Below are 27,688 nucleotides of genomic sequence, written 5' to 3'. Positions count from 1 at the left end.
AACAATCTACATTGCCCAAGCCAACTCTTGGTGAAGCCCTGCTGCTCTTCTTGTGACTCAAGAAGACCCTTGTCATTGTCTTCCTCCCCTGGAATGGTGGGAACAACTGGTCCTGCGCGTTCTGCCCCAGACACTAGCTGCCATTGACTCCCATAAGTGTCCTGTCCTGGGTCCATCCTGTGGGCATCCAACCACTGCAAAGGCATCTCTGTTGCTGCGGTTGCCATCTCGAGTTGGAGCTTGGAAACTCTGCAGATCCTTGAATCGTGTCTCGGGAACGCTGCTGCTCTCAACTGGACAGAGAGAGGCCTTCTTGGAGCCCGTTTCTTGCCACCATGCGTTGAGCCTACTGATCCCTGATCAGGGTTTGTTCGCCCCCATGAGTTGAGCCTGCTGACACTGACCGGGGTTTCTCCGCCACCATGAGTTGAGCCTGCTAACCCCTCACCGGGGATTCTTCGCCACCTTGAGTTGAGCCTGCTGACCCCTGACTAGGTTTTCTTCGCCACCATGACTCGAGAATGCTGACCTCTGACTGGGCTTTCTTCGCCACCGTGAGTTGAGCCTGCTGAACCTGTTGGGGGTTTCTTCACCATCATGACTCGAGCCTGCTGACCCCTGACTGGGGATCCTTTGCCACCATGACTCGAGCCTGCTAACCCCCTGACTGGGGATTCTTCGCCACCTTGAGTTGAGCCTGCTGACCCCTGACTGGGTTTTCTTCCCCACCATGACTCGAGCCTGCTGACACTGACTAGCTTTCTTCGCCACCATGAGTCGAAACTGCTGACCCCTGGGTGGGGTTTCTTCACCACCATGAGTCAAAACTGCTGATCCCTGACTGGGCTTTCTTCACCATGACTCGAGCCTTCTGCGCAGACTGGGGTTTCTTCGCTGCCATGAGTCGAGCCTGCTGAACCTGACCAGGGTTTCTTCGACACACTTCTTTGTTTGCTAACTACTGGGGGTCGCTCGTCCCCATGGGTATCGCTGTGGCTAGTGTCCCGAGATGTCTGGCTGATCCAGCTGCAAGTCTTTCAGGGGTGTCCCAGAAGCGGGGACCAGAACCGCTGCATAGCAGAACCTATTCCTGACACCATCTTCGGTCACTGCACCCATGACTTCTGGATCTCCATCACTGAAACCAGCGCTTGAAATAAGTGTCCCTGGAGAATCTGGGTACCCAAGAGGTGGTCAACTAGAATATTGAAGTAAGGGGCTCGAGTTCAGAGTTTACGTACCGGTTTCGGAGCACCCATATCCACATAAGGATTGCATGGGTGGAAAACCCACTCCCTAACATTTCCTTGCTGTGAGGGCTTGAGTTCTAGCCAAGCCTCCTCCCAGGTAACCCCTAGCGTAGGGATAGGAAGTATACCCCTATTTACCCGTTTTGTATAAGAGGTGATATTCCTGTTACTTACCTTTTGGCTTTGGCATCAGTTGTGCTGGGGAATTTGGACCTCCTACTCCAGCCTTCCACCCCCAAACCATGTGCTCACCTAAACATTGAATCGTTTACTTACCTGTTAAGGAAAGACTGCGTAAGTGAGATGACAGCCTTTATGATTGTGAGACATTGCATAATATTGTGTTTTTCTTGTCACTTTAGTATTACAGTGGGCATTTGTGTGTGTGTGTGTGTGTGTGTGTGTGTGGATCTCAATGTTGTGTAGCCTTTTTGTATCTGATACACAACTCAGATGCACAATCAGTAATGTAGTGTTTTGCAGCAGAATTGCTGTGATTATTTTGAAGAGCCCTGGCATTGGTTTGTAGTATGCCATCTGTGATGGAAAATGTAATAATTAGAGTAGCAAAGAGGGTGAGGCCTCAAGCTGGCTCTGGGAGAAAGGGTTTGGTCCCATCTTATGTAAAGGTTTCAGCTGTTTCCTTAATTCTGAAACTGTATATGTGTGTGTTTCTTTTTTGTCCTAGTGTCCGATCCCACTGGAGAGATACACGTCCCCTCCAGAGGATTGCCTTGACCTCCTTAGGCTTTATTTCCGAGCCTTGATGACAGGTACTCTGCGACAGAGCTGGTGTCCCGTCCTCTATGCTGTGGCAGTGGCCCACATGAACAGTTTCATCTTCTCTCAGGACAAAGTGGCTCCGGTAAGGTTCTTCACCTTGAGAATTGGAATTACCTGGGAAGGTAGTGATGTGGGCATTAAGGGAAAGAGGTGGTCATAGAACATGGCAGTATTTGAAGGTCAAGAAGGAAAATGCATTTGGCTGAGAAAGTGTAGTTAAGTGCTGCTGCAACAAATTCAGTAATGTGAGTGACCTATAATCTTCAATTGTGTGATGCTCCTTGATCATATTGCCTGAAAGAATCGGCCTGTGAAGTTTTTTTGGACCCCTGTATATTCACATAACAATTTCTGATCCCTTGAACCAATGCAACATTTCCCTTCTCCTCCTTGACTGCTCACCACCCGCCATAGCAGGCTAAGGTGTACTATCAGGAAATAACTCTCACTTTATGGTAATTGCTCATGGAAAAAAGACATGCTCAATTTTGTTGTCTTGGATTTGCTAGCTGGATTTAATAAATGGGTCCATCCTATCCTTCGTTCAGATGTATCCTGTTTAGGTATTTCCAGCGGGCGTGCTTGCTTTCCTCTAATTTCTCATACATTTAAATATCTTGGCAGTCTGGCCATGTGCTCATCCATAGTCTTTGGGGATTTTCACTAGATCCATCAGCCCACTAATCGATTTCTGCACATTCCGTAATGCTCATTACAGGCAGGATGGAAATGGTCCCCTTTTTAGTTTGCGCGATGAGTTGTCGCTTGCGGCACCTATAAGCGGAAACTATTGCTTTAGAGTGCTGATAGGGAGAAATGGCATATGAGGATGGGACAAACCGCTTGTAGGTGTTGTTTGGTTATTTGCCCACCCGTTGACGCCCATGACTATGCTAAACCCTATGGCCATTCCCACCCAGTTCCTGCCCCTCCCCACCCAAAACACCTCCTCATGGGAACTCTTTGAGCTCAATTTAATCAAGCCTTACCATCAAACTGTGCACTCCAAATCCCTGCCAGAGATTTTTCAAGGCAGTCTTCTGAGAGTTAATGGGGCTCATTACACATTTGGCAGTGTGGAAAAAAGTGGCGGTAATTCTGTTACCGCCACTTTTCCTGCACCGCCAGACTACAAGTTTTATGGTGGGGTGGCCTGGTTTACCCCCAGCTAAGAGCTGGCACCTGTAAGGAAGGCAGGCATGGTATCATGAATGAAGAGAGACACAAATGATACACAGTTCAGGGGTGTTTATTTAGCAAAGATGGGGTGGTAGAACAGTATTAATATGTTTGTTCAAATATACTTGGCCGAATGGTACATTTGACCGAATTTGGCCTGTACCATTCGACCGAATTTATTTGAACAAATTGGCTAATACATACCGAGCATGTGGAGCGGGGGACAGGGGAAAAAAAGATAAAGGGACCCTGCAGCGTCTGATCCGACCTGCGTTAGAGGGACGGAGCTGACGCCACAGGGCAGAAGTGGACCAGGTGGCGAGGTAACAGGTACGTTTGTAGGGAATATGGGGGTGGAGGGTATGAATAATTAATCTTTTTTTATTTTACTCCCGCAAAAGCTGCCCGCATGCAACACCATATGATATTATGTTGCATGCGGTCAGTTTATTTTTGGTCTATTTTCTTTTTTTCGCCTATCGAGCCCTAAATCTAAGAATGGGAGCAAGCTTGACCATCAAATAATAAATAACGCAGTCCTAGTAGTGCCTTGTCAAATCAAAATGGCCTATACTAAAAAAAAACGATTGCCAATCCTTAAGCTATAACAAATGTGTGCGGGAAAAAGGTGTTTGCAAAAGTTTTTTTTCAGCACGGGACAAGGTGGCACACTCAGTAGCACTTGATTCCATGTAGGTCTTCCTCAGCTTGGCTCGGACCTTGCAATCACAACACTAGTAGGGGTTTCCTTCCCCTAAACCTCCAATCTCTTCAATTCACAGTTTCTCACATTCTTAAATGTTCGTCTAAACAGAGACTTTCGATTGGGCACTTTGACTATGCCTGACCACTCTGTTACTCTGTAGCATCTGTCCACAAGTTATAGGCAAGGTGCAGAGGTATTTGTGGTTGTATTTCCACTACATGTCCCATAATGAACCTTTCTTTATCGTTAAAAAGTGGATTTCATGCTCACAAGAAAAGTTAATATATTTCGGACAAGGTCCCGCTTCAGCCTCACACGCATGCCAGGTTTCCCCTCATTCAGAAACTCACCGGCCACACGATGCTGTTGGGACTTGTGAAAGCAAGCGTCCCCAACCAGCACGATCCTCCCCGCAATGAGAGACAATGAAGGACTCTCCCAAAATGGGAATAAGGCCAAGACAGAGTGCGGGTGAGCGTAAATGGGAGTTTATCAATCAGAATAGGGCATGCAAAGAACTCTGCAGACTCCGAGAGTGCTCTGTCTGACAATAGCAAAGACAGGCGTATATATTTACAAAAAACGTCATAAGAACCTACACACTATAGGGGGCACAAGTTCAAGGGGATTGGGTGGCGACGACTAACTATAGGTGCTGCTGCGATGTGGTTGGCTTTGGCTGGACGACGTCACTGGTCAGCCTCGTGGGTTGGGCTGGGCTGGGCCTGGCAGGGTGGCAGAGTTCATCCGGGCGGTGGTGTTGTGCCATCGCGGCCAGTGTCAGAGATGAATGTCTTTTCCTGACTTACTTGCCCTAGGCCATGCACACCGCAGTCATTCAGTCATTTCAATATTATTCTCTTTAGTAAATCTTTCAATAGGTTATACCACAGGTTAATGCAACACAGGAGGAATGCACCTTGTGAGGGGTCTGGAGGTAATACGTCAAGACATTCGTTGCCACATAACCTAAGAGCTGACCAACCATACTTACACTTTAGAAAACACCTCATCAGTCACCTTAACTCCAACAACCCTTGTTTGTAGCTGCACTTTCTATACCTAGGTATAGATAGTGATACCCTGCCCATGACCTCGCCCTCGCCTCCAACAGCCCTTACAGCACACATCTGCACACCTTCCTCCTGTATAGATATTGACCTATTTGAATGAAGATTTGCATACACTTCCATACCTCCTATTCCTGTAATCCTGTAAGCCGGAATACTTTTCTCAGGAGTACCCGCCTCTAACAGCCCTGTACATATTTGTATATTTGTTTATTTACCCCTGCATAGATATTGACTTTGTATGTTTGAAGATTTGTACATCTCTTATCTTGTAATTTTGGTTATCTCTATCATTACCTCATTGTGTATATTGCCGCAACATTGTAAGCTTCGAATTATCTTCTGCCTGCGCCCTGGTGCCCCTGGGTAAGGTGCGCCATATAAATAAATAAACAAACAAACAACAAACAAACAAACATGGTTACCAGTGTCCTGTTGACCGGGGCCTTAGGTCAAGGGGCTAAGCTTCAGGGCCTGGGACGGACGGTACAGGTCTTTCTGCCTTGTTAGAAGTTGTTATGGATGTTCCGCTGTGTGTTGTCAAAGTGTTGGGTGTCCTGATTGCACAGGGCCATAAGTCTGAGATGGTCCGGTGGGTTGTGAGGTTTACGAGGGGGCGCGTGTGTTCAGGCAGAGGTTTACTGCTGTGCTGTAAATTATGCAGGTGGCGGGCGGCGGCCTTGGGTGCTACAGAGGGGGTTACAACTCTTTGAAGCGGCTCCAGTCTGGTTGGGGGAGGTAAAGCAGCGCGGCGCGGCCTCTGCTCTCATGCCTTGGCAGCCTTCGCAGGGTGGGAGGGGGAATGGCCTTGCACGTATTTCACAAAGGTATCTCCCTCGTGTGTTGCCGATTTAGGTAAAGACATCGCAAACATTTGAACACTCTATAATACTTATTCAAAGCAATACAAAACATACAGTTAAACTTTGCTGGATGTGTCTCGATTATACCCAGTCTGAGCACCTTATTCATACATTAGGTTTTAACAAGTACAGTATTTAGTTATATGCATATATATTTGCAGTAAGTGAGGTAGAATTAGGATTGGTGGAGAACATAGAAAGTAACCCGCCACTGTTCGTGACGGTGGTGGCACATGTGGGGCCTAGACATGCACACATAACATGCGCCTTCTCGTGCATCCTTCACATGGGCCCTCTGTATGGTTACATTCGTCTTCTTGTGTCCTCTAGCAGCATTAGTTCAGTTATGGCGCAAGCCCATGGGGTGTAAGTTTCCCAGTGATACACGTAACAAATAGATTCCTGGTGCGTTCCTTTATTATTAGCACCCAACTGCAATGGTGTGGGCTCGCCATTGCTTATATCATGGAAGCATGCTTTCTTATGTTTATACATTTTACAGGTTTTTGTAATATAAGGGATTTTGTGGAAGAAAGCATACTTTGCGAGTGGTCTCAACATTAATATATAAAGACTGTCTGCCACCTGATGACTATTTTACTGTTCTTTTCATTGCCCAGGCCTGCTGGCCGGGTCATGCTGGGAGCGATGATACACTGCGGGAGGTGAACTGTTACAATGTTAGTGTATTACGCTAGCTCATGTCCGTCTTGTTCGTGGGAACGTGCTCGCAGCGGATCTGCCAGGGTGCTGCGGCAACAAGGATGACTGAAACCCTCCAAGGGTGGGGGCCGCGCTACAGTGCGCTGAGCTCACACCATCTTTACCAGACAAAATGGTTTCTGGGCCTAGCTAAATTTTAATACATGTGGGCAATTAATACGTGCGGGCAATGTCTCCAGTGGGTGAACCCTCCACCACCTGGGCCCGGGTGGCATGAGGGGACGCCCAAAGAGCCATAGCCCTCACCTGGGGAGAAAGCGCAGGCGAGGGGGGTCTCCTGGACCAGTCCTCCCCTACATTTCTCCCCTTTCGTTACTAAAGTAACGAATTTTTCAAATCTTCTATCCTCCTACATTCTGCTTCGTCCATCACCGCCTCATCCCATGCAGGAGTTCCTTTGATGGGCATCCATGCTCTGCACACCCCCCTTAAGCTCTCACCTCTCCGGGCGTATTCATCTGGGGTACACGTTAGATATATACATCCACCATCTCCTTCCAAATCTACCCAAACTTCCTCATACCATTCTAGTATACGGGGCTCTTTGATGGTGGTGTGCCACAACTTATCTACAATATCCTTATCGTGGTACATAGGCACCAGTTGGTACCTGGGTGTGTTATCTATCCCTGTTTGTACTTGTGCTTCTTGCATCGTTTTTATTGTACCGTGTGAGTTGCCCATTGTCACCATCATCATTGCACCATTTGGTACTGCGTTAGCACAAACTCGAAGACCCACCTGGCACAGGCAAAAAAGGAAAAGGAGGAACACAACAGCTGGTATCAAAAATTTCACAGTTGTTCCAAGCCATGAGGGGACCCAGGAGAAGATGTTGTCGAACCATGTACTGTCTTCTGCTCCACCTTCCATTTTCATTTTTTCTCCTAGGTTGTGGACTGCTTCGATCACATGGGACAGGGAGCCATTCTCTGCGTCTTCAGAAGGTACGAAAGTGCAGCAGGCACTTCCTATTTTTCGGCAAACACCGCCGTCCATCGCCGTCAACAGGTCCAGGACATACCTGTTTTGCATGGTCATTAGTCGTAAAGCTCTTAGTTCCACCTTTATTATATTGAATCCTCCTTCAGTGTCGTTTGCCAGCTGAATCAATTCCCAGCGGGTTATCTGGAGCCATTTTGCGTTTGCCCTTGCTTGGACACTTGAGACGAGCGAGGCAAAAAATGTTTCTGCTGAGCTGAGTAATCGATATTTGTCTGGGATCTGAGCCAATAGTTCTGATGATGCTTTTGATATGTAATTTGATGCTCGTCTGTTACGGGTCAGCACCTCTCCCTTGCTTCCGGAAGACAGGACATATATTTGTGACTCTGCAGTTGGTTGAGCCACACTCTGTTGCATGCGTTCCTGTGTCCTTTTGCTCCCATCGATGTGGCTTTCTGGTATCACCATTAGGGCTGAGTGCAGAGTGGCCATTGAGCAGCTGCCGCTCCATGACAGGGGGAGGTGTAGGTATGCCTGGTTGCCGCATACCCAGTATGTGTCCATGGGGGCTGCAGTCCCTTTTCTTAGATCTGGGATGGTGAGGGTCTTGTACAGTTCTTGTTTGTTCCCATGGGGGTCCTCCCTTCTCCTTTAAAACACAGTCCATAGTCCATTTCGCTCTGTAGTTTGAAAGGTTTTTCGATGGCAGTTACCCAAGTTAGTTTTGAAATGTGTTCTCTCCATACTGGTGTACATGTTTCTTCTATCCACTGCAATTTCTCCGGTGCCACACCTCTCAGTGCTTCCGCTTTGCACAGTACTTCTTCATCCTTCCGCTTGTTATCAGAAAAAAGTGTCCCTTCTATTACAAAAAATGGTTCTTTCAAACATACCACCCCTGCCGTTTTTGGGCAACACGTTTTCTCGTTCTGCAGCATTTGAAAAGTCACTTCGTGTGCCTGGAAGGTGTTCTTAATCCTGCATAACGTGAGATGAAGGAGACACTGGGCATCTACAATTGGCAACTCTTTGGGTAACAATACTTTGGGTGTACCTGATGCGTGAGGGATGAGGGAACAGACATAACAGCTCTCGTTTGTTGTCTGTTTAGCTGTGGCACTCATGTCTGCATACCACTTATTTGTTTGATGGGGGTGTCGTGGGTCTTCCATCTTATCTAGACCTAGCCCATAGTACTCATCATACTTCCTCCTCCCTGCTTCCCTCTTCCGTCTGTTGTTCTTGTTCCTCATGTACTTCCCAACTCCCTGGGCAAGGGACAAACTAGACCCCCCTTTCTCATTCCCGCCCCCCTTGGCCCATTCATCATATAATATTTCGTGCATTGCTAGTAGCTTTTCGTCTTCTTTCCTGACGTTATCTGGCAGGTTGTTTTTTAGTATGGGGGCAGGCTGGCTGGTGGGGGTGTTATACAACCATGATATGGCAGACGGGTTTCTGTCATTTAGACTGTGGGCATTGTAATTAGATACTCCTGGTGGAGACACTGTGTTGTTCTGCATTCCAACTTGTGGCTTTTTTCTTTGTAAGGTGACAACGCTGGATGGTGTGGTGTGATACCCCCATACAAGTTTAGTTCCCTCCCATATCAAAAAATCACCTTCCCTAGTATTGACACCTGTAGTTGTATTGGGCCCGGTAGTGCTGTTAATCCGCCCAGTAGTGCTGTTACTCCCTCCCCCCTCGTTCATCTCGATAGAGATGAACGCTATAAACCAATATGTAACCAGGCCAAACATTATCATAAAAAACAATGTGATGCATACAGATAATCCACACTCATACGAATATCTGCATCTCTCATGTACTACTTCTCTCATTCTACTAAATCTATCCGTTGCAGGCTGCCCGTTAGATGCCATGGAAGCTCCTGTTTGAGATATAAAAGTGCATTAAGTACATGCATGTAAACATTTTGCTAGCACCATCGGTGCCAATATATATTTGACGGGGAATGGAAGCGGGTGGGGATGCGGGGAGGGGTAATCACAGACAAGGGTGTATACAGGCTATAATTTGGTCATTTCATTAATTACATACAACTCAACAAGATAAAAAAGAAAACATTTTTATTTTTTTTATTTTAAATATCCTTATCAGTTATTCTCCCATTCAAGTCCAGTGCTGACACACACACACAAGTTCATATTTAGACATTCTACTCAGTTGCATCGTTTGCTGTTGTCTGTGCCTCCTCATCTATCTCCTCTTGGACATTGCTGTATGCTTTCCGTACATCGGTCAAGTGCACCCAGTACCTCAAGCCCTTCACTTTTACTGCTGTGGTCGTGCAAAATATTACCTCGTATGGGCCATGGAATCGTGGTGCATTCCACCGACGCACAAAGCTTCTGACATAAATTGAGTCGCCTGGCATCAGCTGTAGCTGTTGCTCTGGCTCCGTGACAGATCCTGTTACGTTTCCCTCTTCTCTAGTGAAGGGTGGGGAGAGTTGCTTTGATATGGCGCGCGCTTCCCTTGTCAATTTCCTTAAATAGTCTGTAAACTCATCTCCCAGTATTGCGGCGCTTCTGTGAGCATCTGAGTGTTCGCGCAGTGGAGAGTGTGCTGTATTCATTCGTCTCCCGGTCACGATCTCGTGTGGGGACAAATGGTGATCTTTGCTTGGCTGATTTCTGAATTCAAATAGCGCCAGGGGTAGACAGTAAATCCAATTCTTCTTCAATGAGAAGCATAGTTTTGATAACCTGCCCTTTAACAGTCCGTTCATCTTTTCCACTACGCCATTACTTTGGGGATGATAAATCGAACACAATTTATGTTTTATTCCCAATAATGTAGTAACTTCCTTGAAAAGTTCATTCACAAAATGAGTGCCGTTGTCTGAGCGAATCACGTCACAAATTCTCCAGCGTGGGAACACTTCCCTTATTAGAAACTTGGCGGCGCTTTTGGCGTCAGGTCGCGCACAGGGTCCTGCTTCCACCCACCTTGAAAATGGGCACACAACCACGATCATGTACCGTGCGCCATTACACCTTTCCCCCATGTCTGCGTAATCTATATGCAGTTCTCTGAATGGGCCAATGGGTTTAGGAATTGTTCCCCGGAGCGTGCGTAATGTCATTCCTGAATTGTATATTTGGCATGTTGTACATTCCATTGCCAATCGAGACACATGCTCCTGGAGACAGGGCACGAACCATTCTTCCTGTATTTCCGCTGCGATATGCTGTTTGGTATTATGTGCAGGGAAGTGTAGCTGTTGAAATGCAACTTCTAGTAACTGTAGTGGCATTACCACTTTCCCTGAGTTATTTTGCCGCCATAGTAGGTCTGTTCCCGACTGGCTGCAACCCCCGTTTTGTCCACGTCAATTTTTCCTCTGCACTAGCTCCTTCCTGCAATTCTAGTATTTGTGATATGGACATCATGTTGTACCCTTCTGGGGGCTCTTCGGTTGTCTTGTTCTTAAGCATGTACTCACCTGTGTCATATTTCTGAAAATAGGAAGCCTCCTTGGCGGCAGCGTCCGCTGCCGCGTTCCCCAAAGACACAACGTCTGTGTTGGATGTATGGGCTTGGCACTTCACTATTGCTACTGCAGTAGGGTTTTGTAGGGCCTCAATTAACTCTTTTAACAATTCTGCATGCTGTACTGGTGTTCCGTCTGCCCGTCTGAATCCCCTACGCCCCCATCTTGCTAGACCTCCATGTACTGTCATCGTCATGTAAGCTGAGTCTGTGTATATTGTCACTGCACAACCCTTTGCTGCATGTAGTGCTTCTATGAGCGCAATCAGTTCTGCTGCCTGTGCAGAGTAATGTGACGGGAGGCGGTACTGTACTAGTGTTTCATACTCACCGTCTTCTAGCCTCACTACTGCCATGCCAACGTGTTTTTCTCCCGTGTCCACATCAATTGATGCAGACCCATCCACAAAGTACACTTCCCCCTCGCTTAGAGCGTTCTCACACACCATTGTGTCTTCCCCTCCTTCTCCTGTGTAGGTTGCGCAATCGTGGTTCTGCATATCCTCTAATGTGCACGCTTCTCTAATGAATGTGGCGGGGTTCACTGTCTTGCATCTCACTATATGGATGTTGGCGCTGGATAATATAATCTCGTAGGCTGTTGCCCGCTGTGTGGTCAGTGTGCTTTTTGATCTCTCAAGTATTGCAAATAATGAATGTTCCACAAACAATGTCACAGGGCAACCCATTACTATTGTGGCACTTTACTCAATCGCGAATGCGGCTGCAGCGAGTGATTGTTTGCATGCGAAATGACCCTGCATCACGGCATCTAAAGTACCACTATAGTAAGCCAACGGCTTGTGTCCTAAGGATGTTTTTTGTGTCAGTACTGCTGTCATGAGTGTTCCCTTGCTGTGTGAGAATAGGTAAAATTTGCGTCCATAATCAGGGTTTGCTAGTACTGGAGCGCTTGAAATTAGCTCTTTCAATGATTGAAATGATAGGTTCATTTCTTCTGACCATTTTATTTTTCCATTCTCCTGTTGTGCTTCCTTGAGTGCTTGCAGGAGGGGCCTCGTGTATGCCGCATAGTCTAGTATCCATGCTCGGCAATAGTTGCACATCCCCAAGAATTTCTGCATATCTTTCACTGTTGTGGGTTCTCCTACTGATCTTATTGCCTCCACCCTGTCGGGAATTATTCTTTTTCCATCTTTTGATATGAGCTGTCCCAGGTATAGGACCTCAGTCAGGCAGTACTGTAGCTTCTCCTTGTCTACCTTGTATCCCTTGTTGGCCAGTAAAGTCAGGAGCGTTGTTGAATCTTTTCTACATGTTGCTTCGTCTTGTGCACACACTAATAAATCGTCTACGTACTGAATAATCGTACTCTCAACTGATAGGTTTCCCAAGTCTTCATGCAATATGCGGTTGAATATGCTCGGGCTCTCACAGTATCCCTGTGGTAGTCTGCAGTGTTCATATCTCTTACCCCCCAGTGTGAAGGCTGTAAGGTATCTACTCTCTTCAGCCAGGGGTATTGAGAAAAATGCATTTTTCAAGTCCACTACTGTGAAATGTGATGCCGCTTTTGGGATGTTGCATAGTATTGATGCAGGGTTCGGCACTAGAGGGAACTCTTTCTGAATCACATCATTGAGGGGGCGTAAGTCCTGTATCATCCTCCAAGACCCTCCTTTCGCTTTTTTGATTGGATAAATACATGTGTTACATGGGGAGTTTGAAGGCACTATTATTCCTTGTGCTAGTAGTGCATTTATTGTTTCTTTTATCCCTTCTTCAGCTTCACGGGACAATGGATACTGTTTAACTCGGGGTAAAATTGCTCCTTGCTTTAGTTTTATTATCACAGGTTGTACTCCGTGCAACAGCCCTACAGCATGGGGGCCTGTTGTCCATAAATGGTTTGGTACAAGCCTCATGTCGTCATCAAAAAATGACGGTGGTGTTCCTACCACTGCCATCAATTGGACGGGGATCTCCCTGGCTTGGATCAAAATGTCACAGGGCATCGCGTTTCCATTACTATCTCACCATCCCCTTCTGTGTCTGAAAAGAGATCCTCATCTGTTACCTCTCGTAGGGCGAGGTTGGCGTTTGTACACAGCACTGTGCGCCACTCACATCCTTCCCTGTCCACTCCAATCACAGCGATCCTTTTCGCTGATACCTGCACAGCGTGCAAGTCCAACGATACCACTGATCCTGGTGCTGCATTGGGACACACTATGGGGCGTAAGAGGAACTCCGCTGGAATCCTCCAATCCATGCTTCTTAGCTCTGGAATTACGAGGGCCAAAGTTTTTAGCCCTTCAATAAACATTTCCTCATTTTGTGGCAGCCCTCGTATTTCCTGTGTGGTTGTGTAGGCTTGCACTACCAACATCACACGCAAGGGGCATATCCCGGGTGTAGAACACACTATTCCTCTTTCAGTAAATGATATGGTCATGTTAAGTTTACTCAGAAGATCCCTCCCTAACAAATTTATTGGGGACTGTTCGTAATACAGTAAGGGTGCCTTCACAGTCTTGCCCCCCACTGTTACATCCAAAGCTTCTGTGTAAGGAACTTCAATTACAGCCCCAGAGAACCCCTGCGTCTCTAACTTCCTGTTAGATAACGGGAACCGGCCCTCTCTGACACATGATTTCTCTGCTCCCGAATCAACCATGAATATAAACTGCTTGTCTCCTATCTGCGCCCCTACCAATGGTTCCTCTGCTGCATTGTAGGTGGTAGATAGAACTGGACACGCAAGTGTTCACTGTGGGCTGTCCTATGCGGGGTGTCTCATCACCCCCCCCTCATTAAAGACACTTCCTGAAACCACTGACATGCCGTTGTAAGGGGCTGGTGCAGGGGCCCCGTTTGCTGTTGTCGCGAAAGGGTTACCTGGCGTATATTGCATATTGTCATTGTTTTGTGGGTGGTTCTGTGTTCTATACTGGGGTCCCTGTTGCTGGCCAGCATTACCTTGGCCTGGGTTTCTTACTTGTTGTTGTCGCATTGGGAGGCCATATGGGCTTCCCGGGTGGGGATGGCCATATTGTTCTACCTCTTGGACTCCGTTATTGGGTCTGCTTCTGCACTCTCTAGAATAATGCCCCCATCGCCCGCAGTTCCAGCAACTTCCTTATGCACCTCTAGGACCCTGCCATCCATTTCCTCCCATTCCCCCGTACCCCGTTCCACCTCCTCTTCGGCCCCTGTACCCACCTCGTCCCCCTCGAGGGGTCCACTCTTGCCACTGCGGACCTCCACCTTGCTCCTGCTCATTCCACTGCCGCTGTCCTGTTCCCGCCCAATTAGTTGCCACCCTTCCTTGTAGTGCTATCAGCCCCTCCTCCTCATCGTCTCCCTCCCTGCTGTGTGGGAGCGCGGCTACTGCTGCTGCGACCTTCACCAACTTTGTCTGTACTAACTTCGCCTCGTCTGCCAATCTTTTCTGCGCCACCTCCTTCTCCCTCTCCTTTATTCGTTTACAATGGTGTACTATTATGCTCTGAATTTCTGGCCATCCCTTTGCTTCAATACCTGCTATCTTGTCGAGCGCTTTCTGCACTTCCTTTGGGAGCCCTCTTTTTATAATGAAGTAAAATAAAGATGTCGATTGATACCAGGGCGTGCCCGTTTCCGCTCTCCACATCTCTTGGACCCGAAAAATGTAATCCATAGCCTCCTCCCCGTCATTCATTGTACACTGCATCACTGACTGTAAGTCCGGTGTGTCTGGGAATGTTTCGCGTAAGGCATCCCACACCCTAGCACGCACTGTGTTAAAGGAGGCCCCATCATGGCGGTCACAGTCTAACGTTACTCCCGGGAAACCGGCTTTAACCCATACTCTTTCAGCCTGATCGCCCACTGCTGATACGAGCAGACTTTTCACATCTCCTATAGCTAGGGGTACCCCAGCAGTATGTTTCTCAAAGGCGTATATCCACTTACTTGCCCCTCCTGATAATGGGGGCAATAGCTTTAATAAATTGGCTTTATCCATCTGTGCCCATGGGATATAGTTAGGCCTCCCTCCTCCCCTGTGTATCAACGGGAGCTGTAGCCTTCCTTTCGTCGTGGCATCCGGACCCGTTTTGACTGCTGATGTTCCCAGTGATGCCATTTTCCCTATTCTGTTCCTTAGTCGTCCCGTCCACTCATCGTCCAGTGTTCTCACTGAACATGTACCATCCCCCCCTTCGCTTCCCCCTCCCATTGCCATGCTCAACCTGTCACTTTCTTCTAACTCGTCCCTTATGTCGCATAGTAATTCCTCTCTATCTCCCATAGGCCTTTCATCATTGTCAGTATCTCCCTCGCGTGTCTCTATTTCAATTATGCGTGTTGGTTCTTCTTCAATTCTGAACAGTATCTCGCCTTTCTTCCACCCCTCTTCAGGTTTTCTATTCTCACCTGGCGCTCTAGACGTGCGCCCTGATCTAGCCGCATTAAGTGCTGTTTGTCCGCACATGTCTTTTATCCTCGAGAGCTCATCTTTTGCTATTGAGAGTCTTGACTGTAAATCATCTGTGAGTTTCTCTATGTCCACCCTTTGTGTACTCGCCTGGCCTCGCTCCCTCGTACTTTCGTATGGTGGGGGTGCAGTGGGCCGGTGGGGTGTAGTGGTTGTCGGGGGAGGCACATACGTCGGATCACTGTATCCTTCTGCGGGTACAGGCTTTTTTAATATCGGGTACAAACTTATTACCTCTACTGGTGGCGCTACACTTGACAATTCTTTGACATCTTTCTGTATCATCAGTAGATTGTCTGTGGTGGATGGGAGATCAGGATTTAATGCTGGTGTTTTAGGCGGTGGTATCTCTTCAAATAACCTCCAAAGATCTAATATTTCCCTCCTATTTTGCAACTGCTTTCCTTTGTACTTCAAATAAATGCATGTGGCCACCATATCCAGAACACTTTTATCAAATGACCCTCCCTCTGGCCATATCTGGGGTAACCCCTCTCCCTTCAACTCAGTTGTCCATTGGTCGTGATATTTCTTAATCCGCTCCGCGTACCCTGGGAGACTCTTACAAATATGTGATAAGGGTGTTTCAGCCCCCATCTCTGTGCCCTCCTAGTGCTTGTGTGTCTCTGTGTGTCTGCAACTACAATGTAAATGTAGTATCAATATTTTTTTTTATTTTTTTTTTATGCTACTTCACATTCAATGTTGGGCTCGTTTGGGCTCTCCCCCCTTCCCCTGATTGCACAATACAAAACTAGCTATACACAGCGTCTACTCTATTCTCTTGGGGGGGCACATACAAGGGCAACCCATCATTTATTTCGACAATATCAATCCGGAAATCGAAAAAAGGTACACACTCACTTCACTGTATCAACTTTGCCTTAAAAAAAAAAGTTTTATCCGGTCACACTTACCATGACCATTTAACTATTATACATTTATAACCGTTATGCACATTCACAACATCGAATTGTCCCCTGACACATACGAGGTGCACACACCTCTTGGTAACACTCAATGCACCATTCAAGCTGCCCTCCCTTTCCTCCCTAGCCGGCTGTCCCTGTCCGTCTTATTTGGATAGATGGATGCCCATATGCATATATGTATATGTTTTAACCTGCTCTCCCCCTTCTAGTAGGACCCTTTTTCTCTTACTTTCTTCCCAAGTTCGTGCTAATCTCGCTTTTTATTCTCCCCCTACCCCTAAAGAAAAAGAAAAGAAAGAAGTAATAGCGATCACTAATATATTCTCAGTGCCCCCTTTTGCTGAACACTTTTATCTTGTATTTCACTTCGTCATATATTCCCAGTACTAGTCAATATAGCACTATGCGGCGCCGCCTTCCACCCCCTTTCGGAGCTAGGTTCCCGTCACTTTTATCTCTTATTCACCTCTTAATCCTAATGGCCATATGCAAAGAAAAAGCAAGGAAATTCTAGGATGATCTTTAGTATATCTTCGTACCCCCTCTTCGTTCCCTGTCCTACATTTCTCTCCCCGCTCCCTTTACAATCGCTCACACTCAGTACTCACGTGCCCGTCTTGAACCGATAGTCTCCGAAACTGGGTCCGTCCAGGCAGTGTCGCCGTCAGCTCAACAGTCAGCCCCGGCTCCGGCGAGCGGTACTCAAAGGGGATTTTTCAACCGGGATCCCGTACCCTCTCTCTATTGAGTGCGCACTTCTTAGTGTACCGGTCGCCGTTGGCGGGCAGCCTCCCGGAGCCGGCTCACCGTGCGTATCCCTTTTCGACCGCAGATTCTCGTGCCAAAAGGGGGCGGTTATAATGAGTTAGGAAGAAATAAAAATCACGCTATCGGGGTCACCACTGAAAGCAAGCGTCCCCAACCAGCACGATCCTCCCCGCAATGAGAGACAATGAAGGACTCTCCCAAAATGGGAATAAGGCCAAGACAGAGTGCGGGTGAGCGTAAATGGGAGTTTATCAATCAGAATAGGGCATGCAAAGAACTCTGCAGACTCCGAGAGCGCTCTGTCTGACAATAGCAAAGACAGGCGTATATATTTACAAAAAACGTCATAAGAACCTACACACTATAGGGGGCACAAGTTCAAGGGGATTGGGTGGGGATTGGGTAACTATAGGTGCTGCTGCGATGTGGTTGGCTTTGGCTGGACGACGTCACTGGTCAGCCTCGTGGGTTGGGCTGGGCCTGGCAGGGTGGCAGAGTTCATCCGGGCAGTGTTGTTGTGCCATCGCGGCCAGTGTCAGAGATGAATGTCTTTTCCTGACTTACTTGCCCTAGGCCATGCACACCGCAGTCATTCAGTCATTTCAATATTATTCTCTTTAGTAAATCTTTCAATAGGTTATACCACAGGTTAATGCAACACAGGAGGAATGCACCTTGTGAGGGGTCTGGAGGTAATACGTCAAGACATGGTTACCAGTGTCCTGTTGACCGGGGCCTTAGGTCAAGGGGCTAAGCTTCAGGGCCTGGGACGGACGGTACAGGTCTTTCTGCCTTGTTGGAAGTTGTTATGGATGTTCCGCTGTGTGTTGTCAAAGTGTTGGGTGTCCTGATTGCACAGGGCCATAAGTCTGAGATGGTCCGGTGGGTTGTGAGGTTTACGAGGGGGCGCGTGTGTTCAGGCAGAGGTTTACTGCTGTGCTGTAAATTATGCAGGTGGCGGGCGGCGGCCTTGGGTGCTACAGAGGGGGTTACAACTCTTTGAAGCGGCTCCAGTCTGGTTGGGGGAGGTAAAGCAGCGCGGCGCGGCCTCTGCTCTCATGCCTTGGCAGCCTTCGCAGGGTGGGAGGGGGAATGGCCTTGCACGTATTTCACAAAGGTATCTCCCTCGTGTGTTGCCGATTTAGGTAAAGACATCGCAAACATTTGAACACTCTATAATACTTATTCAAAGCAATACAAAACATACAGTTAAACTTTGCTGGATGTGTCTCGATTATACCCAGTCTGAGCACCTTATTCATACATTATGTTTTAACAAGTACAGTATTTAGTTATATGCATATATATTTGCAGTAAGTGAGGTAGAATTAGGATTGGTGGAGAACATAGAAAGTAACCCGCCACTGTTCGTGACGGTGGTGGCACATGTGGGGCCTAGACATGCACACATAACATGCGCCTTCTCGTGCATCCTTCACATGGGCCCTCTGTATGGTTACATTCGTCTTCTTGTGTCCTCTAGCAGCATTAGTTCAGTTATGGCGCAAGCCCATGGGGTGTAAGTTTCCCAGTGATACACGTAACAAATAGATTCCTGGTGCGTTCCTTTATTATTAGCACCCAACTGCAATGGTGTGGGCTCGCCATTGCTTATATCATGGAAGCATGCTTTCTTATGTTTATACATTTTACAGGTTTTTGTAATATAAGGGATTTTGTGGAAGAAAGCATACTTTGCGAGTGGTCTCAACATTAATATATAAAGACTGTCTGCCACCTGATGACTATTTTACTGTTCTTTTCATTGCCCAGGCCTGCTGGCCGGGTCATGCTGGGAGCGATGATACACTGCGGGAGGTGAACTGTTACAATGTTAGTGTATTACGCTAGCTCATGTCCGTCTTGTTCGTGGGAACGTGCTCGCAGCGGATCTGCCAGGGTGCTGCGGCAACAAGGATGACTGAAACCCCTCCAAGGGTGGGGGCCGCGCTACAGTGCGCTGAGCTCACACCATCTTTACCAGACAAAATGGTTTCTGGGCCTAGCTAAATTTTAATACATGCGGGCAATTAATACGTGCGGGCAATGTCTCCAGTGGGTGAACCCTCCCCCACCTGGGCCCGGGTGGCATGAGGGGACGCCCAAAGAGCCATAGCCCTCACCTGGGGAGAAAGCGCAGGCGAGGGGGGTCTCCTGGACCAGTCCTCCCCTACACTTGCCACTCTCAGATCTGAGGTCAGGGTCTCGCCAGCTGCCCCTCTGTCTCCCTGGGGATCAACATCCACCAAGGAAAAGCAGCACTGGCCTGTATCTGGCCTGCTGCGAACAGCTCTCCTTGCTATTTGGCACTCTCTCCTGGCTGCAAGCCTCCAGCCACACCAGGCCAGCGTTCCGTCGTCTCGCTTTTCCTTGGTCCAAGTAGCAAGTGGGGCTGGGATTGAGAAGGGATCCCCTGTTGGCCTCGCCACGCAACCTCCCTTCAGTTATCCCACTGCTGCTTCCTGTTCTGCCAGGAACTCCACCTTTTATACATCTGTGTTTCTTTAACAGGCTGCAGGTGTGAGTTCTGGGCTGGGTCTGCCTGTCCTTGCCTGACTCTATTAGTATGACAGTCCATTATTAACACGGGGCAGTCTGTCTTCTGTCTCTGTGTGGTTTTGAGTAATCTTTATTCTTCTTAGTCGCCCGCTCTTCTTCTTAGTGATTTTCGAAATTGGGGAGGGGGAGTTGTGATGGAAAAAGTGTCCTTTAAAGGCAGAATAGGTGTGATTGTGATTGAGCGCTTGACCAGGTTTGGTCTCAGTGGGGCAGGGCCACTGCATATTATTAGAGGTATTCTTTCTAGTTGTAGTACATGGGTAACTCAGTGGGGAAAGGGAATTATGGGAGTTGTAGTTTCCTGTTGGACGGTAGATAGCTTGTGTAGGGACACTACAGAAAAGGAGGGATGTATTAAATGTCCTCTGGGTTTAGAAGGGGGGGGACTAGATTACTTTTAAGGGTCAAAAGATGGTTTGATTTCCCATGGTGTTTTCTCTCTCCATTTTCCAAGTTAAAGAGTTTGGGTGCGACAGGATTCTGCAGACAACAGAGGGGATATCGGGTAGAGGCATGTCTGACAAAACGGGGGAATACAGCATCTAACCTAAGGGCATTCCTCCAACAGTCCCCAAGGACCCCCTGTCAAGGTGATCCTACTGCACTGCTCCACCCCAGGATCTGGTTCCAAAGGTGATGGCTGTGCCCTGGCCACCTGAACCAAGAATCCCCGGGGCCTATATGTGTAACCACCCTCGGGTTTCTCACACACCTCACGAGCCCAGAACAGTCAGGCACCCCACCGGAAAAAACAGCTGGTATTACCGGTGCTGGTAGTACCAGCAATCCCCCCATGGAGTCCTATGGACTCCATGGAATGGGGATTAACCTACCGTTGCCGGCACCTGTAATCTGCCGGTAATTCTGGCAGGTCACGCTGGTAATGGTATTACCATTTGCTGGTATCCTGGCAGTATTACCGCCAGGGTACCAGCAAACTAATAATGAGGACCAATTACTTAATTGGAGATCTAAAACCACTACTAGTGTAATAAAGGTATCTTAACCAGGTCTGCCATCAGCCACTTTGTTTATAAGCACTATGTGTTTTCTTCACTGAAGTCCTGTTAAAAACATGTAGTAGCAATGCCAACAGTTTTGGGGTGTGTATAGGTATTAGGCATTTGCCAGGAACTGCTTTTAGATGTCCATATACTCACTCCATTTCGCACCTGCTATCATCAATGGCCCGTAAATACCACTGCGGCAGTGCTTGGCAAGTGCCTTTTCCATGTCTACACAAAAGCTCAAACTATTGGCATTGTCAATGCTTTTTCTAATTGTCCTTCCACCGTGTCCTTATCTTAGAAGTTTATTTTCCAGCCTCCGTCTGACTTTTTAAATGGCTTCAGCCACCAGGGGTGCAGTGCCGCTCTTCATTTGCTCTGCGTGGTTTGCACTGGTAACTGAATGTGACATCGTGTGTGGGATATATGGTACTGGATTCCATGGCCTCGGTTCGTTTTTCCCACAGGCTTAGCACACAGCTTTGAGAAAGCCACCAGCTGTTAAGCTGTTTTTGTCCGTGTCATGACTACTCTCTCAAGGCCTGAAGCGGCGGGGGGCTAATGTATGTGTCTTGCTCACACAAGGCGTCTCTGCATTATCTGGGGAGGGTCACAACACAGAGCACGGTGGCTCTTGACCGCACATGCACTCCAAGGCCTCCCAGGAGTGTGCTTCAGAACTCGTAAGCTTCCTACACAGGGCGAGAAGTGCACTATATTGCGGTCGCCTATTTTGGGTCTCTGAGAAGAAGCAGGCGAATTCCACTCTCGAAACAGAGAAAAAGAAGGCCTTGAAGAGGTTCCGCTCCTACAAAAGGCCCATGCTCTGGGAAATGGGAGAATCCAGTGGGTCAGTTGCCATCTAGTAAGCCGGGAGTGTGCACATTTAGCCGCTTTTTCAGAACCACTATAGGTGCATTGTTCTGGGAAACCAATCTTAGTGGATTTGCAAGGTTTGTACAAAGACCAATCAAACTCTCACTTGCTAGAGTGGCTGAGCAGTAACGCTTAGACTAAGAAGATCAGGAGCTTGGAGTAAAGCACAGTTCATAACAAACAAGGAGTCGTCAAGCAATAGATATCCAAATGGGCAAGTATTGGAAATATGCTTGTTTATTAACAAGACAAATGCATTCAATTAAGAATGCTACAAAGAATGAAAACGCTATATACATATACACATTAAAATATAGGTGTCCAAAATGGAACCAACCACGACTTTAGATCAAAAGTACAGTTTTTAAGCAGTACAGCGTTTAAAGGATAAAGGCACGGACAAAGGATAAAGGCACGGACAAATGTTAGAAAATATCAGCCTTGTGCAATTATAAAACAGATCAACACTTAAGATAAATGCTAGCCATCCAACCGTATCATAGGAACCAATGTTCAACAACAATTCCAGGAAAGTAACCATAGGAACCTTTGGGAGTGTAAACCCAGGGTCTTCTGTTTTACACGCTTGCGGTTGCCTGGTGGACTCTCCTGACGGGACTTGTCTCTAAATAGTATTCGATCATGTATCTTCCGGATATATTGTCCTCCTTCTGCTTTCCTCGTATTGACACTGCGTATCTTTACACATGAGAAAGGGGTTTATTTGTGCCTCGAATTCCCTTCCTTTAGTATGTCCATCTCTTTTCTCTTTCCCATTTAAGTAACTTTCACTTGTTTGCAGTCGTTGGGCGTGGCTGTGTCGCTGTTGCATTTCGGAGGACTCATCGGTTTCTGTAGGTGTTGGTTTCTTCTCTCGCGGTTGACAGGGTAAGGAATCCCACCTGCTTCCCTCTCGCAATCTTCTATCCTTCGCTCGCCAGTCCTCGGCGGCTTCCTCTTAAGACACCTGCTGTCTTCGCGGCTCTGATAAACAAAATGCTGTTCCCCTTCACTTGTGAACGCCCTAGAGTTCTTCTCCGGCTCCTGGCGTTCCTGCAGCAACCTTCGGTTCAGCATTTCCTTCTTCCTCCGGTGGTGAGCCACCGGACTCAATCATGTTAGTCCTGGCTTCTCGGCTTCCTGCTTCTCGTGGAGAGGGGAAGCCATATCGCGCCTGTCGCCAGAGCAGCTGTCTTCCATTCTGTGTTTGGACTGCTTAAAATTCCCGGTCACAGGTGAGCGCCAGAAAACACTAGAGTGTATGCTAGGTTTACAGTCTCTTTTGCTCCACATTGCTCGATCCTTCTTCTTCATCCCGGTGTTAAGTGATATCTGGGAACAGAAGTCCATTGTGAATGATTGACTTATGAAATTCGGATAAACATTTTCAAAAGGTTTTGATTGCAAGTTAGGTCTGATTGATTGACAAGTGGAATTGAAAAAAGTGATTTCATCACATTGACAAATTAGACCAAGTTTAGAAGGTTGGTCAGTAGTTTTGGTAAAGGGGGTTTCCCACCTCTTCATAAGAAATAGTGTCAATACATGACATTAGGCCGTAAGAGTTTCAGGCATGGGGATGCTATTTTCAAGGGAAAATGGGGGATACCATGTCTCGTTCGATGGAGCCCCTACATCTCCCCGGAAGCTGTCTCCTCCCATGTGATTCTCCCTCATATAGCCACCTCCCGTGTCAGGATCAGGTAGCGGCTGCCGTCCCCTGGCCACATGGGAGGAGATCACTGCTGAGGAATCTGTGATGACTCCACCTGATTGATCACGCCGCCCTCCCCCAAATTCCCATCTTATTTTTTTTACCACACTGTTTATCATGTTGCCTGATCACTTCTACACATTTCTACATGTATCCTCTCTGTTACACGCCCCTTTACCTATCACGGGGGATTCGTTCTCTGGTATCCATCTTGGTTCACATATTCAAAAATGGCGTTACCACTTCTCTTCAAGCTGATTTAATTCACCTTGCACTTAACCCACTGCTGTAGGACATTCCTACTTGTGCTTTCGCTTATTTGAAATTACGGAACCCCTTTCCCTCCCACTTTGTAAACTCCCTCCTGTTCCCCTTGCAGCATCAGATGACTTGCTCTTTATATGAATGCGGCTTTTTACATTGTATGTGTCTTGCTCTGGTAGGTGCTAGTTTACTTGCTGCTTGCTGAATTTGGGTGCGTCATCATCTATCCCCAGGGTACTACTCGCTAACTAAGGAAGTTCACTTTTGTGACAGTGCTGTATAAATAGGAATATTGTTCTCTAGTTGAGTTTGGAATGTGCCTGGGTGATTGCGGCTGGGCCACAGATTTGCCAGAAGAGTGGCATTTTCCTAAAGAAGTGCTAAACTCCTCAAGTGTACAATACGCCTGGAATTGACATTGGCCCTCATTACGACCCTGGCGGATTTTTTCCGCCATCGACGGACTTTCCGGCCATGGCGCAAAGTCCCTTTACGCCATGGCGGATGGCGGACTTACCGCCCCATCCCGAGGTCGGCGGGGCGGTAAGTCCCCATTGACCCATTTACCCTTCCCCATTCCCATTTCGGCCCCATAGGGTATAATGGGAGTGGGGAAGGAGTTAATTACGCCACCGTAAAATACGGTGGCGTAATTAACACCAAGGTCCCAGAGCGCCATGGATTTTTCCGCCCGCAAAAAGCGGGCGGAAAAATGACCATGGCGCTCCGGGAACTCGTAGTTGGCGGTAAGGGGTCGGCGCAGCTAACGCTGGCGCAGACCCCTTAGCGCCAGGGTCGTAATGAGGGCCATTATCTTTAGACTGTTGTGATTTCACCATATTTTCTTTGTTATTGCAGGAGGTGGATATTGCTCGGAAGAGTATGTTGAGGAAAACATGGCTGCTCACTGATGAGGTATGTGCCCCTACAGGCCACTGTGTTGTGGAATCATGCATTTTAACAGGTAGCTCTGTCTGTTCAAGGGTATGGTACTAGTTTAGTTTACTATAGACCACATATGAGTTTTATTTTTGCTGAAAGCAAGGCCATTTTTAACTTCTGAGGAAATTTAGAATGTGGCCTTACTTTTGTGGAGGCCCTCATTATTATTATGGAAGAGGGATTTAAATGTTTAAAGTGTGATAATAATTTGTAAAATTCATGCTGCGGGTTGTGAAATCATATGTACGCATGCCTGGTCCTTGCCATAACAATGGCAGTAAATGGGGTCACGTCTGCATTCAATGTCTTCCTAAATTGTAAAATGTGCTGTTTTTGCTTTCTCAGGTCTTGAAAAAACATCTCATCTACTTCAAGCTCCCCAATATTGAGAGTCGTCTGGGCTTTGATCTTTTTGAGCAGCTCCCTCCTCTGAGACAAAGGTACCTGGAGACGGTGACTCAGAAGAAGAATCCCTCTCCGAGCCAGGGAAAAGCCGGCCCCTAAAATCCCAGACCACCTCAGAAATGCTGAACATCTCCTGGCCCACTGGGGGACATGATGGCACACGCTGCCCACGTGGGCCTCTCTAGATGTCCAGCTCCTGGTGCTCTGTATCTGGATGTGGTGTATTGGCATCATCCCAAAACTCCTCTCAGTGATGCCAACATTGTTGCACAGAGGAATTGCTGTCCCTTCTCCACTTCTTGTTGTGGAGGTGACAAATGCCTGCTGGAACATTGATCATCAAAATGGTTTTACTTGAGGTATACCCAAATATTTGGAAAGCAGAACTTTCCAGAGTTTATATTTGCCCACAGTCCATATTATTGCCTTGTACATAAAATGCCAAACATTTGATCAAAGCAAAAATGCAGAGGACCGGTTGCCGCAAACACGCTGCATCAACTGCTACATAAAGGATTTTTCCTTCAGGACTTGGGTGAAGATTCTTACATTTGCTGCAGAGCACACACTTGCTTTTTTTCATTTTGACTGACTGACCTTTATTTATAGTTTAACCACCTTGTGACAAAATGTGCTGCATGTCAGGCACAGAAACTGTACATAGCGAAACAGATGCAAATAATGACAGAATAAAGGCTTTTACATTTTTCTAATTGTTTGGCAGCAGTTTGTAAGGTACCTGTGTGATTTGACCAAAGGCTCAAATGTTACAACTTCAAACATGCTGTAATATCAAATATGTTGCCAGTGTTGTGTGTTTATATCCTTTTTTTCACAGTTGTGTTCAAACAGGGCTGTACGGTTTTGTGGCCCTAGCAAAAAGCACATTGAGTAGTAACCTATTTGATTTCATTTTACTTTCCTAATCAACGATGCCAGTTTTAAGTGCACACATGAACTACAATTCATACTGCCCTCCAGTAAGGTAATGCATGCATTTGTTTAGTAAAACATGATATGAATAAAGCAGTATACCATAAGAAAACAAATAACCATGACCCTAAGATTTCATACTTCTCCTCTTGTCCAAATCCTCCCAGTGTCAACGCTTTATATTCGCAAGGATCTACTACTCGGCACTGGGGTCTGACTGTGGCAGAGTGATCCACAGATGACTCCGGACCCAGATAAGTCTCAGAAACAGTATTTTATTCAGTTCACAGTATTGAGTTTGAAGTCCGTATATCAATCGAACAATACAAAGATGCATCTCCATACAAGTAACAGTGTAAAGTTCAAGGAGAACAGTTCATGGTCAGGGTTGAGTCATGCATAGTCACTCACAGTTCCCTTAGCTTCCAAGTGGACAGGACCCATCCACAGTGTTTGCTGGCAGACGTTCACCCTCACTTGGTGCCCAGATGCCAGTTGATTTCTTCCCTCTCTGTCCTTGGGTGGATTTTCAGGTTGAATGCTCTGATGAATCCTTGGATGTTGTCCCGTCTCCCCTAGGGGGGAGACCCTTCCCATGCGGCCAGTGAGGTGAGGCCGCTACCTGATAGTCCCCCACACGTGGTACTCAGCAGGTGGTTCTTATGGGGAGGGATCCCCCTATGAGACTAGGGATGACTATCCGGGGGGAATGCAGTATATCCAGATTATACCACAAAATCCCTCATCCTCCTACCCTATACAGGGTGCCATAGTTCCCCACACTTGCATGTACTTGTGTAAGGTAGATAAACCAACCTCCTTAAAACCTATTTGAGTCATGTGGGAAGACTGGGACGAAAAAGAATCCAAGTAACTCAGATAAGAATGATAACATCAGTACCAAGACGAAGAAGAGGCGCGGAGTAATGAAGAACACTCTGCGGATCTAAAAACAGCATTCTAGTCAATATAGACGAAGCCTCCAATAAGGGTCGTAAGAGAAATGGCCCTTCTCGCGAGTGGAAGCATGCTGTCTACACCGACGGAAGAGAAGAGACCACTCGGTCCATGTCGGAAAGGCGGACCAGTGGGGAGCAGCAGCTACGGAGATGCTGTAGCTGGAGTGGACCACGTGGAGAGCATGGAACGGAAGAGATCGGCGGAGCCCAACAGAAGCTCCCTGGACAGGGCTAGCTGGTGGGGACAGAAGGGCCTAGGGCCCTGTGAAGAAGGATAGAAGTACCCTAGAGAACAGGGCTGAGAAGAGAGCTGGGGAAAGAGACTGTGGATGAGTAATTGCACCTGAAGTAAGAGTCTGGGACCCCCAAGTACACAAAAGAAAGTATAACCGGTATATGGACAATAGCAGTAGCTGGTGGGATATTGAACCAGGTCTGCTATACGATCAGCAGAGAATCCCGAGAAAAACCAGGGTAAGGGAGTCATTCCCCCTGGTGTTGCGAGAAGCTAGAGAAAAGCCAGGAGAAAGGGAGTTATTTTCTCTGGCATTGTGAGAAGCCTGAGAAAAAACAGGGTAAGGGAGTCATTCCCCCTGGTGTTGCGAGAAGCTGGTGAAAAGCCGGATGTATGCGATTTCATCTAATATGTTTCTCCTAATGGAGATTTCACAGAAAAACGAAATCTTCTTTTGACGTCAACTTTTTTTTTATGAGGTGGGAGACTCCCCACACAGCCCCCTCCATCTCTGCTCCCTACCCCAATTTATACACTTACCCCACACCCCACCTATTATGCATTACACATATACCACTTCCCCTACCTTTTTCAGTGAAATATATTCAGTGAAATCTCATT

General features: G+C 47.2%; 1 protein-coding gene across 2 annotated transcripts in view; it reads left to right on the top strand.

Moving 5' to 3' along the window:
• RPAP1 (RNA polymerase II associated protein 1) overlaps positions 1–25,648 on the top strand; it is an 850,859-nt gene extending 825,211 nt beyond the window's left edge. Inside the window, exons 23-26 of one of the 2 annotated variants that reach the window (XM_069638790.1) lie at positions 1,939–2,115; positions 7,466–7,521; positions 24,452–24,508; positions 24,881–25,020. In XM_069638790.1, the coding sequence (XP_069494891.1) occupies positions 1,939–2,115; positions 7,466–7,521; positions 24,452–24,482 (264 nt within the window). In that variant the 3' untranslated portion in view covers positions 24,483–24,508; positions 24,881–25,020. Of the gene's footprint in view, positions 1–1,938; positions 2,116–7,465; positions 7,522–24,451; positions 24,509–24,880 lie in introns of both variants that reach the window. The other variant, XM_069638789.1, reaches the window with a different exon arrangement.
• The last annotated feature ends 2,040 nt before the right edge of the window (positions 25,649–27,688 follow it).

The sequence above is a fragment of the Ambystoma mexicanum genome, chromosome 14, assembly GCF_040938575.1.
Source record: "Ambystoma mexicanum isolate Mex_15411 chromosome 14, UKY_AmexF1_1, whole genome shotgun sequence".
In the NCBI taxonomy this organism is placed as follows: Eukaryota; Metazoa; Chordata; class Amphibia; order Caudata; family Ambystomatidae; genus Ambystoma; species Ambystoma mexicanum.
This window is presented reverse-complemented; position numbering and strand designations above follow the sequence as displayed.